General features: G+C 38.2%; 1 protein-coding gene and 2 pseudogenes across 1 annotated transcript; all 3 read left to right on the top strand.

Moving 5' to 3' along the window:
• The first annotated feature begins 468 nt into the window (after window positions 1-468).
• On the top strand, window positions 469-3,610 carry LOC132186618 (protein LEAD-SENSITIVE 1-like; annotated as a pseudogene).
• Window positions 3,611-5,790: 2,180 nt separating this feature from the next.
• LOC132188595 (protein LEAD-SENSITIVE 1-like) lies at window positions 5,791-7,433 on the top strand. Its single transcript, XM_059603098.1, has 3 exons — window positions 5,791-5,890; window positions 6,049-6,741; window positions 6,981-7,433. Exons 1-3 carry the CDS (start codon window positions 5,791-5,793, stop codon window positions 7,397-7,399), a joined length of 1,212 nt encoding a protein of 403 aa, XP_059459081.1. The 3' UTR covers window positions 7,400-7,433.
• Window positions 7,434-9,793: 2,360 nt separating this feature from the next.
• Window positions 9,794-15,078, top strand: LOC132186617 (protein LEAD-SENSITIVE 1-like; annotated as a pseudogene).
• The last annotated feature ends 2,384 nt before the right edge of the window (window positions 15,079-17,462 follow it).

Here is a 17,462-nt window from a genome sequence, read left to right as displayed (position 1 = left end):
ACAATGATAGAATCCTTATCCCACAATGCACTGTAGTGAAAAAGACAAATTAATTTATGGCTTGTGCTTCATTATTCAGCGGTTGATGGATGTATTTGCATATATTTTCCCTTATATATTCATTCTATCGATGCTCCTTCTCTTGACAATCTAGTATCAGCAATCTATGGCTAATAATTACTGTAGGCCTCTTCCTAAGCTGGGTTTATAATTCTTATTCATTCCCCATGGACCACAAGAAGTGTATGAGTAAAAAGATGCTTCCAATTTCCAAGTTTCCAACCCAAAAAAAAAAAAAAAAAAACAAGAAAGAAAGAAAGAAAGTAAAAAGACGCTCTTTGATTACAAACAATAAGTTTAGATAGAGAAATAAATTAAAGGAGCAAAAAACATGGTACGATAAAGGAACAACTTAGAAACGAAGCAAAGATTCCAAGGTCCATACAATTCCTTTCCCATGAGGAAACGTCGTCGCTTTCTCTTACATGAATTGCCGTGGACTTCAACCATACAGTCAATGTAAGTGGAAAAGTTCAAGAAAACATGCAGGATCATCCCTGAACAGCAGAGCCTTAGTTTACATTCGGTGGATTTAGAGAGTAAAGCATAGCAGAGAGAGAGAGAGAGAGAGAGAAAAAGGGAGATGGATGTGCTGACCAGCAGAGTGAGGAGAAGTGAGATCAAGCCCGGAGACCACATCTACGCCTACAGAGCTGCCTTCATCTATTCTCACCATGGTCTGTGTGTGTGTGTGTGTTTTTCTATGATTAAGAGATGACGATCATCAACATGTTCATATAATTGTTCCTTATCTGATTCATGATACTGGGTCTGTCTGTTTGTCTTTTCCTTTTTCCTTTTTTTTGGGGTGGGGGTGGCGTTTCTATTTATTTTAACATTGTCTCAACAGGTGGTTGAAGGAATGTATACCAGGTGTGATCGGGTTGAATTTCTCCAATTTGTGGGCCTAGCTCGGCGAATATGGCTTAGGAGGAACGATTTTATTCATAATGGGTTTTTTACACACCCGACGTATCTTGCTCAACAGGCTCTTCAGGCGACGGCAATGTTCCAAACACTAACAGACAGAAAGAAAATAGACAGGGCATCAATGGCAGAAACTCCAGCAACAATGTGGACAGCGCCCCCTTACGGTTGGTTTAAAGCCAACTGGGACGCCGGGGTGGACCTAAAGCGGGGACAAGTGGGGCTAGGGACTGTTATTCGCGACCACCAGGGCAACATGTGGGCTGCACGCTGTCAGACAAGACCTGGCTTTCTGGAACCTGCAGCGGCAGAAGCAATGGGGGCCCTGTTGGCAGTGCAGCTATGCCTGGAGATGGGACTAAATCAAGTTCAACTGGAAGGAGATGCAAAAACTGTAATAGCGGCGGTAAATTCAGAAGATCCGGATGAGAGTAGCAGGGGACAACTGATTGCGGATATACGTTCGTCTTTACGGGCCATACCGGCTTGGAAAATGCGATTTGTACGTAGAGAGGAGAACAAGGTGGCTCATACTTTAGCTAGATTGGCGGTAACTGAAAATGTTCAAATGGTGTGGCTTTATAACCCACCGGCATGTATACGTGACCTTTTGCAAGCAGACTTATCTGCTTTGCAAGTTATGCAATAAATCTAAAGCGCACGTTACTTACTCAAAAAAAATAAAAATAAAAAAACATTGTCTCAACAGTTGTTTCTAGAATAATGCATCATTCATTCCTCATTTATTGCTAAACATGTTCATCATTAAATTCAATTGAAAACACAAAATCTCGCCATTATGACATCTTCTAAGGTTGTTTGTCAGACCAGGAAAAAAAAAAAAGCCAAATTCATCTCAACACATGAATGTGATTTCTTGCAACATGCCATTCATTTGCAGAGCTTTTGGCAGAGATTCATCAAAATGATTTAAAATATTGCTGAGATATATAGAAATTGTGCAATTTCTTAGAATTCTTGATTCACATATATAACTCAAACAAGTTAAGAGGGAGGGTGCATATGATCTGAATGTGGAAGTCATCATCTTAAATTTGTCTTCATCATCCTCAAACACGAGGATTCTTTTACTGCTTAGTTCAATCTTCTTATTAATTCTGTTTGCTGCATAATTAAATCATGAGATATATGTTGAATTAATTGCAGGTATATTTGTTGGGGGTAACCAGGTGGTCCATTTTAGTCCTGAGAGAAATTCAAATTCAAGCACTTGGATATGTTCTGATTCTAGCTTATGTAATAAGTCAGGAGTGATCTGCTCTTCCTATCCGGAATGTGGGTTTAGGCAACCCAACAGTGGTGTACTCCGTTCTTGCCTGGATTGTTTCCTTGGAAATGGATCTCTGTATCGTTTCAAATATGGAGTTTAGGTGCGGGGTGGCACATGCTCCATTGCAAAATCAGACCCACCAGAACAAGTTATCCACCGAGCCTTGTATCTTCTTCAATATGGATTTGGCAATTATGATGTCCTTTCAAACAACTGCGAAAACTTTGCGCTTTATTGCAAAACGGGTCTTCAGGTAGCAGGCGGAAAGAAAAAACCTGGAGGTCAAGCCACTTCCTTCCTTGGTGTCACACGTGTTGCCACTGTTTCTTTTCGTCTCATGTGGCTAATCTCAACCCCTGTTGGTGTTGCTATGGTAGCGGCTGGATCCGTCTTGATGTACTGTATGATTAGGTATGCAAATGATTTTTGCGTTCGAAAAGATGTGATCAAGGTTGCTGTGGAGGACTTGGTTGAGAACATGGGCTGGAAAGCCAATGAGGCTTATTTTCTTCGAATGAATTCACGTATGTCCTTTAATTTATTTAGTTTATTTATTGAATATTACATACATATATATTAGTACTCATGTTTTTGTTTCTCCTCAACAAATTTGATTTATGCTTTACTTAATTGTTCTATAATTTCTTTGAACATATATAGAAATTTTTAGCATATTTGAAACGATATTGCCAACAAAGCTTGATAATCTTATCTACAGTAAATAATTAAGTTTATGAGCACAATGTAGCCATAGGGGCCATTCAAAGTGGTGAACATAACCGTAATTCTTTGGCTCTCTTTTCTCTCTCTTGCTTCCTCTATTATTTTCATATTTTAGATCTCCTTACAAACTTCAACATGGTATTAGAGCTTCTTCATATTTAAACATTGAGCTTCATTATACTTCAACAAGAATAATTAATATGTATCCTTAATTGAGAGTTTGAACCAGATAACCAAAAGTAACATACTTATCGAATTACAGATGCATTATTAATTATTCCTAAGAGGCGAAAACGAATCACTATATTGATTAAATTTTATGTATTGTAATTTCCACCCAAATACGAATTACAATAATACTACTTAATTACTATTTATTAAATTATTATTTTATGTTTAATAACTCAAAGCATTAATATAGCGAGCATTAATTTAATTGCAGCCTCAGTTCCGATTCTTGATGGAAGGAATTTCTCAGTGTGGTCTGAACAAGTTCAGTTTTACCTTGGTGTTTGGGATCTTGATTTGGCTCTTCGGACTAACAAACCGCCTGCTATTACTAACTCAAGTAGTGCAGAAAAAAAGGCTAAATACAAGTCATGGGAGTGATCAAATAGATTGAGCATTATGTTTATGCAAATGAGTATAGTGAATAATATTAAATCAATTCTTCCTAAATGTGATAGTGCTAAAGAATTCTTCAAAAACGTGGAAGTACGTTTTCGATCGGTTGACAAGTCTCTTATAGGGACATTGGTGGCTGAACTTACCACCATGAAATTTGATTGTATGTGGGATGCATGAGCATATCATTGAAATGACAAATTTAACTACTAAATTAAAGGCTCTTGGGATGAATGTGGATGAGTTCCTTCTCGTGCAATTTATTTTCAACTCATTGCCTCCTCAGTATGAGCTAATTCAAATTCAGTACAATTCTTATAAGGATAAGTGGAATGTAAATGAATTAACCAGGATACTTGTTCAAGAAGAGGCAAGGCTTAAGCAACAAGGATATCATTCAGCTCACCTTGTAAGCCCAGGAGCCAAAAAGATAGAGTTACCAAAAGTTAATGGACCACTTCAAGTAATTGAGGTTCTTGAGAAGAGAGAAAACAATGTCATAGAGCCATCTGAAGTTAATGGACCTCCTCAAGTAACTGAGGTTCATGAGAAGAGACAAAACAAGGTCACAGGGCCACCTAAAGTTAATGTACGTCTTCAAGTAAGTGAGGTTCATGCGAAGAGAAACAACAATGTCAAGTGCTATTCCTGCAAACAATGTCAAGTGCTATTCCTGCAAAAAGTTTGGACATGTTTAGAAATATTGCTACAAACGTAGGGCAAGATTCGAAAATAAAGGTAAGTTTTTAGCTTACATATATATGTTTCGAATCAAATTTTACTAAAATTTCTACCAACTTGGTGGATTGACTTATATTCTAATGTTCACATTTCTTATTCGATGCAGGGCGTCCCTATAATCTTGACCATAAACCCAAATAAAAATTTCATATTCATGGGAAATGAAGTCAAAGTTCCAATTGTTACCATCAGGACATTAATTTCGTTTGTTTCTAGATACTAGTTGTTACATATATTTGTTTTAGACACTTTATGTTTCTACTATTTCTCGAAATTTGGTTTTTTTTTGGTCTAATCTTGATCTTGATGGTTATATGATGGTTTTAGACAGTTTTGTTGGTTTTGAGATTCTATGTGATGGTTTTTATAAATGAATCTTATTAAACTGTTTGTGATCGATCAGGTTGTATTGGCCGGGTCACTGCATTTCATGCTGATTTTATATGACTGCTTTCTTGGAAACATTTTTTATTTTTGGTTTTAACTCGCCATTGTTTCCTCATAAATACTGATTTTTAGTTTTAGGAGTACTACATATATTCTCAAGTACTTACTCGATTCTTAACGTGACAGTGAAAATTACTATTAGATGAAATAAAAAATGAGAGTGCATATATATAACATCTAGTGATGATTTTCACTGCGACAGCCCATGTTAGAAAGTGAGCACTTATGAGTATGCATAGCAATGCTCTTTCAGTTTTAACATGCAGTAGTTTCCAAAATCTTCCTATGGACGTATCAAGTGAAAATCCAATAGTGTAACAACTCTACTTAGCTTTCCCTTAATCTGTTTTCACTGAATCACATCAATGGCTCCATTGTATTGTATGTCTTATATATGATAATGATCAATTTAAACACAGAAAGATCAAACTAAATTTTGCATGGTGCAAAAATGAACCACCTAAATGCTTGAAGTGCATTTAATGGTGTATATAAAATCACATTATTTAAATTTTTTAAAGATATGTCAACATTAACATTTATTGTGAGGATTTGGGTGAAGATGAGTAGTGTCAGTTTGCCAGTAAATGTGGGCTAATTGCTGTAGGCCTCTTCCTAAGCTGGGTTTATAATTCTGATTCATTCCCCATGGACCACAAAGAAATGTATGAATAAAAAGATGCTTCCAACTTCCAAGTTTCCAACCCCCCCCCCCCAAAATAAAAAAGAAAGAAAGAAAGAAAGTAAAAAGACGCTCTTTGATTACCAAAAGTAAGCTTACTTAGAGAAATAAATTAAAGGAGCAAAAAACATGGTACGATAAAGTCACAGCTTAATTAGAAACGAAGCAAAGTTTCCAAGGTTCATACAATTCCTTTCCCATGAGGAAACGTCATCGCTTTCTCTTACATCAATTGCTGTGGATTTAGAGAGTAAAGCATAGCAGAGAGAGAGAGAGAGGAAAAAAAAAAAGGGGGATGGATGTGCTGACCAACAGAGTGGAGAGAAGTGAAATCAAGCGCGGAGACCACATTTACACCTACAGAGCGCTAGCTCTCTACAGCTACTCCCACCACGGTCAGCAAAGTTTTGTTTTTGTCAATAGATATGAATGTGATTTCTTGCAACATGCCATCCATTTGCATGGCTTTGGCAGAGATTCATCAGAATGATTTAACATATTGGTGTGAGCTTTGTTTTGGTCATCAGAGCTTAAATCATTGAATTTTTTGCAGGTATCTTTGTTGGGGGTAACAGGGTGGTCCATTTTAGTCCCGACGGAAATTTGAATTCAAGCAGTTGGATATCTTCTGATTCTAGCTTTTGTAAGTCAGCAGTGATCTGCTCTTCCTATCCTGAATGTGGATTCAGGCAACCCAACAGTGGTGTACTCCGTTCTTGCCTGGATTGTTTCCTTGGAAATGGATTTCTGTATCGATTCAAATATGGAGTTAGTGGATCATTTTTCCTTGCTCAGGTGCGGGGTGGCACATGCTCCATTGCAAATTCTGACCCACCAGAACAAGTTATCCACCGAACAATGTATCTTCTTCAAAGTGGATTTGGCAATTATGGTGTGCTTCTAAACAACTGCGAAGACTTTGCGCTTTATTGCAAAACTGGTCTTCGGGTAGTGGGCGGTAGAAATAGAACTGAAACCGGAAACACTGGGGTTGGAGGAAGTGGTCAAACCTCTTCTTTCGTCGGTGTCCCAGTGGCTGCCGTTGTTTCTTCTACTCTGAAATGGCTGGTGCCAATTCCTGTTCGCATGGCTGCGGCCGCGGTTGGGTACGCTGGGATGTACTGTATGACCAGATATGCAAATGATATTGGCGTTCGAGAGGATGTGATGAAGGTGGCAGTGGAGGACTTGGCTGAGAACATGGGTTGGGAAGGCAACGAGGCTTATTTTGTTCAAATGAATTCTGGTATGTCCTTTCATTTATTTAAGTTTATTAATGTGAAATTCATGATCATACCTATCAAATTGTGGATGCTTTATCAATTATTCCTAATAGGTGAAAAGGAATCATCATAAAAATTAAACTTTCTTAGTATATCGTAATTTTCATCCAAATGTGAAAGGTGGTAATTACAAATTATTAAATTATTATTTCATATTTGATAACTCAAAGTATTAACATAGTGAGCATTTTTTTGATTGTAGTGCTAGTTCCAATTCTTGATGGAACGAATTTCACAGAATGGTCTCAACAAGTTCGGTTTCACCTTGGTTTTTTGGATCTTGATTTAGCACTTCGGATTAATAAACCGCATGCTATTACTAAATCAAGTAATGCAAAAGAAAGGGTTATGTACAAGTCTTGGGAGCGATCGAACAGATTGAGCATTATGTTTATGCGGAACACCATAGAGAGCAATATTAACTCAGTTCTTCCTGAATGTGACAATGCTAAGGAGTTCTTCAAAACTGTGAAAAAACGTTTCACAACTGTGGAAAAACGTTTCCAGTCGGCTGACAATTGTTTCTATGGTAGGGCACGAATAAGGCAACATCTAACTCCTATGTTGGTGTTTTTGTGGGTGATAATTGTTTCTGTGGTAGTTGGGTTATGGTTGAAGTAACTTCTGTATGATAAATGCATGCTTGTGTATGCTATGAGGCTTTTGAATGTTATTGTTTGCTTTTAACAGCTTATGAATCTAAGTTAATGTTATGGTACTTTTATCTTGCATACAATATGTCAAAATCTGTTTTTGCTAAGATGCAAGTGTTAAGTTTACATCAATTTGACACACAATGATCAAGTGCCTAAGATTGTTCCAATGTGACACAATAATGAGTCATATTGGAACTATTACAAGCTCTGTACGTATGTAGGTAATATGATCTGGTCAACACAATTTGGTAAACATACACATAATTTGGGATGACACAACTTCAGGCTTGTATCAATTTTTTTGGACTTAGACTTATTGGTCTCCATCTCTTTTGGTTAGGGTTCTATTACGTGCTTACATATACTCTAAAGTATTTACTTCTTAATGTGACAATAAAAATTACCATTAGATGAAATAATAAATGAAAGTGCATATAGCATCTAGTGCTAACTTTCACTGCCACGTTAGAAAGTGAGCCACAATGCCAATGCACTGTTCTGAAAAGAAACACACCTCAGTGGGGAACGAAAGTTTAGACAATAAGCCAAAGCGTGTATATATATATATATATATATATATATATATATATTTTAAAACTACCAACTATCTTGAAACAATACCTTTTTAAAATCCTCGTCACTGTTCCAAACTGTTCTCGATTCTCCAAATTGCAGCCTAACAATTTTTGAGAACAAATTCCTTTCCCCTTGGAAATAGCGTGGACATCAAAATTCAAAAGTCCTCTTTTATTGGTTTAAGGAAAATCTCAAAAAAGCACCCACATCAAAAGCCCTAAATATAATCAATATCAAATGGCATCTACAGTGTTTTCCAAACACTATAGATGGAAAACACTGTAAATGCCAAATGCATTATTAAATTATAAAAAATTGATTCTCTCTCATATCTCTTTTACATGTCCCAACAATTCTCTCTCCTCTCTCATCTCTCCTCTCTCATTGGTTCTAAGTGATAGGGCACATTAAAGCAAAAGAGCACATCAAAGACAGTCACTAGTGCGGGTTGATTTAATAAGGGTGTTCCCAATGCAATAGCACATCTGGCTATTTGTATTTTCAGATTCTATTTATGTTGAGTTCTCTATGTGTTCTCTAATAGAACAAAATATGCACAGAAGATAGCTAATGAGAACTATAGATGCCTCCTCTCTCCCCTCCAGTGGGTTGTTAGTCAAGCCATTCTATATGAAGTTTTTTTCTTACCAAATTCTGGTAAGCTCCTTTGCGCCCCCCCCCCCCCCCCCCCAAAAAAAAAAAAAAATAAGAGAAAAAACTTTTATCCACCATCACTGCTAGAAGTTAGAAGTCTTATCACTACAAGTGTGCTAAACAGTGGAGCATGACCAAAATGAAAGCTAACTGAATGCCTCTAAAATTTATTTTGTCCTTCTCATAATGCCTTCATGTCATCTGAGTAACCTGTTAGTCTACTTCTTTTTTTTTTTTTCCCGTTGGGGGAGGTGGTCAATTTGTACTCCACTGGCTTTCAGTGAGAATGAGCCATAATTTTCTAGATGTCAAGGGCTATGAGACATTGCATGAAGGCTAGGTGTCCAAGGGAATGTATTCTGTTGGACAGGTAAGATATTGTAAAAATGATGAGCAAGTGCACTTTCAATGGAAATCTCTACCAACCAATCGATGATTATTTTGCAACATAAGCAACTTTGTTAAATAATTCAATAGCTGCAAATGGAGTTCGCAGGATTTGTCTAATTTCATGAAGATGTAAGTTCTAATGTTTAATTTTAAGACTTGCTTTATTGTGAAAATCAAGGTTATATTGTTAGAATATTGAAGGGTTAGAACCCCACACCAGGATCAGCAGACGCCAGAGTATTGTATAATGTATGTGTAATGTTAGTTCAGATCAGAAAAGCTGTCACTTTATTGCTTGTACTTCATTATTCAGTGGTTGCATTTACACTAATCTGCTTTTTATGGCCTGTAATGATGTATTTGTATGCATTTGGGGTTGAAACATTGGACCACATGCTACTTGAAATATTGATCAGCTTTGATTGGTTTAATATAGTGGTGACCTCTCTATTGCACTCTAGTAGATGCAGAAGTATAAAATGAAAATTTGATATATATCATCCTTCAAATTTTCCACGTGTTAGTCCCAATGTTTGTTTCCCCTAATTTAGCATCAATTCCAAGCCAATATATTCTGTGCTCCTCATTCACTTCCTCATAAAGCTGTACTGGTTAATGTGGTCACCTTTTATTCTGTTAACGAATATAACATTACCTTAACAAAACTACCTTTCAAACAGCTGAAAATAATCTCAATGGCTTTTACTTGACCCCTTTTGTTGTTTGATCAAGCTTAATCATGAGCTATATTGAATATGCAGGTATCTTTGTTGGGGGAAGCAAGGTGGTCCATTTTAGACCTGAGAGAAATTTGAATTCAAGCACTGGTACATCTTCTGATTCTGACTTTTATGATTCAACATTAAGCCTCCCATCATCGTGTCCTACCTTTCCCGACTGTGGATTTAGGCAACCCAACAGTGGCGTAATCCTCTCTTGCCTGGATTGTTTCCTTCGAAATGGATCTCTGTATTGTTTCGAATACGGAGTTACTCCATCAGTTTTCCTTGCTAAGGTGCGGGGCGGCACACGCTCCACTGCAGCATCTGACCCACCAGAAAATGTTATCCACCCAGCAATGTATCTTCTTCAAAAATGGATTTGGAAATTATAATGTGTTTCAAAACAACTGTGAAGACTTTACACTTTATTGCAAAACTGGTCTTCTGATGGTAGACAGACTTGGGGTTGGAAGAAGTGGTCAAGCCTCTTCTGTCATTGGTGCCCCATTGGCTGCCATTCTTTCTTCTCCTCTGAAGTTGCTGACGCCAAGTCCTGTTGGCGTGGCTATGGTGACAGCCGGGATGTACTGTATGAGCAGGTATGCAACTGATATTGGGGTTCGAACTTGTTGGTTGCCGACAAGGTTTTTCCCTACTTAAGATAAGATTTTGATTAAACAAAATAGAGCAAGTCATACAAAAGATTTATCTAGATGGTTCTTCATCCATCTAGAAGGTTCTTTACAAATATTTATCTAGATGGTTCTCCATCCATCTAGAAGGTTCTCTTCAAGATGTATCTAGATGATTCTCTATTCATCTAGAAGGTTCTCAATTTGTCTTCATCATCTAGATGGTTCTACCTTGGAGGCTAAGTTCATTCATCCAGAAGATTCTAACTTGGGGACTAAGATCATCTTCTAGATGCTTCTAACTTTGGCTATAAATAGCCAAGGGGTCTTATGCCTCAAACATGCTTGAGGAAGATCAAGAACAACACACACAAGAAGAGAAGTCAAGAGAGCCTCAGTTATACTCCAGAGAGAGAGTTAAGAAAAGAGTGTTTTAATACACCACTGAGAGTGTATATTAGTTTCAACAGAGGTTGTTTCTCTCTGTATTATTTTACTCCTGTATTAACTTAAGTTTTGCATAACTTGAGTAAACACCACTGTAACAAGTTGTTTATTGTGGATTGATTGGAGTTACTTCCGTGGATGTAGGCCCACTGCCGAACCACGTAAATACTGTGCGTTGATCTCTTGCATTTATCATTCCATTATTATTCTGTGGAGTTTGCACAACTATTGAGTCAAGGGTGTGGCCATCCCTAACAAGTGGTATCAGAGCCAGGTTGACGGTAATACGGTACTATTCACCGACGTCTTTCATTTGAAGATTGTTGTGCAATTTTAATGGAAGGTACAAGCAGCAGAATGATAAGCCTAAATGGTAGCAATTGGCTACTTTGGAAAGGCAAGATGTTGGACATACTTTACTATAAAGATATGTATACTCCAATTGAAGGTGACACAGCCAAGCCAAAGGAGACTTCAGATGCAGAGTGGAAGAAATTAAATTTACAAGTAGTTGGTCTCATTCGGCAATGGGTGGATGACAAAGTCTACCATCATATTTCCGATGAAACCAATGCTTGTGAATTATGGAAGAAGCTGACAGCAAGATATGAGCGAAAGACAGCCGTAAACAAAGCCTTCTTGATTCGACAACTTGTTAACTTGAAGTTTAAGGAGGGTGCTTCAGTTTCCGACCATCTGAATGATTTTCAGAGTATCGTAAATCAACTGAACACTATGAAGATGACTCTTGATGAGGAGCTACAAGCTTTGATGCTCTTGAGCTCTCTACCAGATAGCTGGGAAACCTTGGTGGTGTCCTTGAGTAACTCAACTCCCGATGGCAAGATGACCATGGAGCAAGTTACAAGCAGCATGTTCAATGAAGAAACCAGAAGACAGACTGCTGGGACAGACAGTGCACAAGCTCTTGTCACAGAGAACAGGGGCAGAAGCAAAAACAGAGGTTTCAAGAGTCGTGATAAATCCAAAGGAAGGTCAAAGTCAAGAGGGAGGTCCATTGAAAGAAGAAAATGTTATCATTGCGGCAAGGAGGGTCATATGAAGAGAAATTGCTATGCTTGGAAGCGAGAACAAAACTAAGCTGACTTCAGCCAAAGGAAAGATGATGAAAAGAATACAACTGCCACTTGCTCGGGGCAAGATGTGGTAGTTCTATCTTATGGCGCTGGGGATTGTTTGCATGTTGCGGGTAATGATGAGGAGTGGGTTGTAGACACCGCTGCCTCTTACCATGCTACTCCTAACAAGGAGATCTTCACATCATACAAAGCAGGAGACTTTGGTATGGTAAGAATGGGTAACACTAGCAACTCGAAGATAGTTGGGGTTGGTAACATCCGTGTTCAAACCAATGTTGGGTGTACATTGATTTTGAAGGATGTTTGACATATTCCGGACCTGCGTCTCAATCTCATATCTGGGAATATCCTTGATAAAGAAGGGTATGAAAGTTACTTTGGCAAAGGAGTTTGGAAGCTCACCAAGGGATCTTTGGTGGTGGCTAAAGGCAAGTCTTGTTGTTCATTATACAAGACACATGTGAAGGTGTGTCGTGATGAGCTGTTCGCTGTGGAAGATAGTTCATCTCTAAATTTATGACACAAAAGGCTGGGTCACATGAGTGAGAAAGGGCTGCAGATTTTGGCAAAGAAGTCACTCATTCCTATTGACAAAGGTAAAGCTCTTAATCCATGTGAACATTGTTTATTCGGGAAACAGCATAGAGTTTCTTTTGCAACGTCTTCACAAAAGAAATCTACTATTTTGGAGAGGGTCTACTCAGATGTTTATGGACCTATCGAAGTTCCAACCTTGGGTGGCAATAGACATTTTGTGACATTCATTGATGATGCATCAAGGAAAGTGTGGGTCTATCTATTAAAGACAAAAGATCAAATCTTTGATATCTTTCAACAATTCCATGCCATGGTTGAAAGAGAGACTGGAAAGCAATTAAAGTGTCTCCGTATTGACAACGGAGGAGAATATACTATGAAGAAATTCAGAAACTTTTGCTCAGAGCATGGAATAAAGCATGAAAGGACTGTGCCAGGCACCCCACAACACAATGGTATTGCAGAGAGGATGAACCGTACCATTGTAGAAAGAGTTAGATGCATGCTCAAAATGGCTGGATTACACAAGTCATTTTGGGGAGAGGCCACTCTGACGGCCTACTATTTAATCAACCGTTCACCTTCAGTTCCTTTGGGTTTCGACATACCGGAGAGAGTATGGAGTGGAAAAGATGTCTCATATTCTCATCTGAAGGTATTTGGGTGCAAGGCTTTTGCACATGTTCCAAAGGAGACCAGGTTGAAGTTTGATGACAAGGCACTTCCTTGTATTTTTCTGGGTTATGGAAATGAAGAATTTGGATTCAGGCTGTGAGATCCGATCAAGAGGAAGATTGTCAGAAGTCGAGATGTGGTCTTCTATGAAGACCAATTCTATGGTGATGCAGATAAACCTGAGAAGTCTAAAGCTGCGATTGAAGATATAGTTGATTTATCTTATAGTCCTTCTCAGCATACTCCAGACGAGGAAGTTCTGCATAATGCTACACCAGAATTGACTCCCAGTGATGAGCCAGAGTTGCTTGATAATGATGAAGATACTGAGCAGGGGGAGCATCCTCATGATCAGGAAGATTCAAGATCTCAGGTTAGAAGATCTACGAGAGAGCATAGACCGTCATCCAAATATCCTACTTCAGAATATATTTTGCTTACTGAAGAGGGGGAGCCAGAGAGTTTCCAAGAAGTACAATCTCATAAGGATAAAATCTGCTGGGTAAAAGCCATGCAAGAAGAGATGAATTCCCTGCAGAAAAATGATACCTATGAGTTGGTAGAACTTCCTAAAGGAAGAAAAGCATTGAAGAACAAGTGGGTGTTCAAGCTGAAAAGGGATAGCAGTGGAAAACTAGCAAAGCACAAAGCACGGTTAGTAGATAAAGCTTTGCACAGAAGAAAGCAATGGAGGTCATTCCTTACTCCTTAGCTGTTGGGAGTCTTATGTATGCCATGGTGTGCAAACGACCAGACATTGCACATGCTGTAGGTACTATCAGCAGATTTCTCCCAAATCTGGGCAAAGACTATTGGGAAGCTATGAAATGGATCTTAAGATATCTGAAGGGTACTTCCAAGTTATGCTCAAGGACGAAGCATATTGATGTGAGGTATCATTGGCTATGTGAGGTGATAGACAAGAAGCAATGAAGCTTGAAAAGATCCATACAGAAAAGAATCCATCTGATATGTTGACTAAGGTGGTTATGACTGGGAAGCATGAGCTATGTTCCCAGTTAGCCGATTTAAACTTCCTGTGAGTGAAGTTAGTCGTGGCTTGCTCCTCTAAGTAGGGAGGGGGAGATTTGTTGGTTGCCGACAAGGTTTTTCCCTACTTAAGATAAGATTTTGATTAAACAAAATGGAGCAAGTCATACAAAAGATTTATCTAGATGGTTCTCCATCCATCTAGAAGGTTCTTTACAAAGATTTATCTAGATAGTTCTCCATCCATCTAGAAGGTTCTCTTCAAGATGTATCTAGATGATTCTCTATTCATCTAGAAGGTTCTCAATTTGTCTTCATCATCTAGATGGTTCTACCTTGGAGGCTAAGTTCATTCATCTAGAAGATTCTAACTTGGGGGCTAAGATCATCTTCTAGATGCTTCTAACTTTGGCTATAAATAGCCAAGGGGTCTTATGCCTCAAACATGCTTGAAGATGCTTGAGGAAGATCAAGAACAACACACACAAGAAGAGAAGTCAAGAGAGCCTCAGTTATACTCCAGAGAGAGAGTTAAGAAAAGAGTGTTTTAATACACCACTGAGAGTGTATATTAGTTTCAACAGAGGTTGTTTCTCTCTGTATTGTTTTACTCCTGTATTAACTCAAGTTTTGCATAACTTGAGTAAACACCACTGTAACAAGTTGTTTATAGTGGATTGATTGGAGTTACTTCCGTGGATGTAGGCCCACTGCCGAACACGTAAATACTGTGTGTTGATCTCTTGCATTTATCATTCCATTATTATTCTGTGGAGTTTACACAACTATTGAGTCAAGGGTGTGGCCATCCTTAACAGAACCGATGTGATCAAGGTGGCAGTGGAGGACTTGGCTGTGAACCTGGGTTGGGCAGGCCATCATGAGGAAGTAGCTGATGACAGTGAACTGATTGCCATATGATGCAACATTTCATCCTTGTGCATCGAAAGCTGTTGTGTAGATTATTTATGGTTACTGTTTATTAGCTTTTGTTGACATTGGTAAGTGAAGTTCTGATGCTGTGCCTCTTTCGCCCCGGGGTTCTTCTCCCCCATTTCCCTCATAAATTTGTTAGTTGTTGTACAATGCTTTGCAGTCTTGTGATGTGCATGAAATGTTGTAAGAACAATGCTCTCATTGCAGATTAAATGAAAAAGTTGTGACGATGGGTGGTGTGCTATAGGTTGTAATGAAGTAGTGTAATTCTAATGTGCCACATGAAAATTGAAATGGTCTGTCAAGGGCATGAAAGACTAAATTAATACTTCTGAGCATGGAAATTAGAGTTTCACAAACCTGTAAATCTCATCCGTCCATTACATCTAAGGATGGGGATGGGCCTTTAACAATAATAGGCCAAAAATGGGCCACAACAAGGCAAACTATGAGCCGAAAAAATATGGCAACTATAGGCCTTAAATAAGCAAGGGTCATGAAACAAGACTAACAAAGGCCAAACGATTGGGCTACAAATGGTGGAAAAATAGGTCATATGAACCAAATATAGTCAATTTGGCTTTTTTATCTTTTTATTTTTTTATTTTTTTAATTTTTTATGAGGAGCTAAATGCCCCACACACACAACAGTGTTAACAAGACAAAAAGAAAGGACTTTCACACTAGCCCAGAATGACTGAAATGTCAAAGAATGACACAAACGACAAGAGTGAAAGGCATGAAAGGTTTCAATCAACTGTTGTTGCAGCCTCTGATTCCAATGACCAATCAGGGGATCAAAAGAAAACATTAGGTCGACTTTCTCAAAATCAGACCATTGTTTTAAAAACAAAAACGAAAATAGATTATCACATATCACAGAATGATGAGAGGAGAAAAAGAAGAATATCAAAAATTAAAATCTACAACACCATTAAGCATGGAAAGCTGGCTACAATCATTTACATTCAAATGTGAAATCAAATCCCATTATATTATAACATTTTTATTCTTGGAAAAATTACACATTACCCCCAAATTTGAGGTGAATTTTCAATTCAACTTCCAAAGTTTTAATTTTTGCAATTCACCCTCCAAAGTTTAACATTTTTGTAATTCGACTATTCCGTTAATCAAAGCCATTTTAACTGACGGAAAAGTGATCACTACTAGCACAACTTTCTTCCCCAAAATGCACCCCCCCCCCCACCTCCGGTTTGAATATTGAGGATTGCGAGATGGGTCGTTCTCATTCTCCTTCTCGCTGCCATGATCATGGAAAGCGTGGACAAGAAGAGAGGGATGCCCATGAGTTACGCCCCCACAAGTGCTCGTGAAATTGACATTCATTCAACAGAATTCTCATTTGAGAAAAGATGGATAAACTGAAAGACTGCTGATGAGTAAACGAGCTAAAAGGCGAAGAGATGAGAGACTGAAAGATTAGAGATTTAGAACCAGGTGACAATCACCAACCACAAAACCTCCATAGGAGGAGCTGATATGGCCCATCTCTGTTATGGCTTTTTCTTATTAATTTTGATTTATTTTCCTTTTTTAAGTAATTTATCATACTTTGTGATGTAATCAAATCAAATCAAATCAAATCAAATCTCAATAATTCACCCAAAATTAATGGATCACGAATCAAGAAAAACACGGAAATTTGAACTAAGTAGCACAATTTTTTTTATGAATCGGACTTACGTATTATTATTAAGAAATAGTAGTGTTGGGTCATATTTCAATTGAGTTGGGCCCAATGCAAGTCTGCCGGCCCATTCCCAAAGCTCGGTCATTTTTACTGTTCAAAACAAACTCATGTTCGGCAAACTTAGGCTTATATAAAATTATATCATCAACACTCGGTTATCAGGCTCGGTTAGCCGAACCTGAGGCAGGTGCCGAGCGTTATTCTCAGGAATATTAGATATATCTGTGTAAAATATCCTATTTGCTGTTCCTCAAATATGTTGTTGACATGTGGACCCTCAGTAAGTCCACAGTGTTAGATGAACAGGTGCAACCCGATGCCTATAAAAGGGGGTCCCCTCTCACTATTTCGGTAATTTCTTTTTACCCTCCAAAACTGAATATCTTGCTCATCCATAATCTTCGAGTTCATTTTTCTCTTAAACACTGTGACTAACTTAGGCATCGGAGCTTTCTCTGGCCGGACAACGCCGGCAGCTTTGATTCCTTTTCTTTGTCTTTCATACTCAGTTTAACCTTCGGTTATCAAGTATTACACAGGGCCCTTTACCACGTCATCATTCGGAAAACTGCTCAAACAAGTAGTAGTAATCACATTGACGAAAACGAGATTAACTATTCAATTATTCAAGGAGGATTATGCTAAAAACCAAGGC

The sequence above is a fragment of the Corylus avellana genome, chromosome ca7 (genome assembly GCF_901000735.1).
Source record: "Corylus avellana chromosome ca7, CavTom2PMs-1.0".
NCBI lineage: Eukaryota > Viridiplantae > Streptophyta > Magnoliopsida > Fagales > Betulaceae > Corylus > Corylus avellana.
The sequence above is the reverse complement of the archived record's forward strand: the minus strand, read 5'-3'. Positions and strand labels throughout refer to the sequence as shown.

Excerpts from the sequence above, each read along its gene's own strand:
- LOC132188595 (XM_059603098.1), top strand. The coding sequence starts at position 5,791 with ATGGATGTGCTGACCAACAGAGTGGAGAGAAGTGAAATCAAGCGCGGA. Across the intron at positions 5,891-6,048 it reads CTACAGCTACTCCCACCACG|GTATCTTTGTTGGGGGTAAC; the intron begins GTCAGCAAAGTT and ends AATTTTTTGCAG. Across the intron at positions 6,742-6,980 it reads TTTTGTTCAAATGAATTCTG|TGCTAGTTCCAATTCTTGAT; the intron begins GTATGTCCTTTC and ends TTTTGATTGTAG.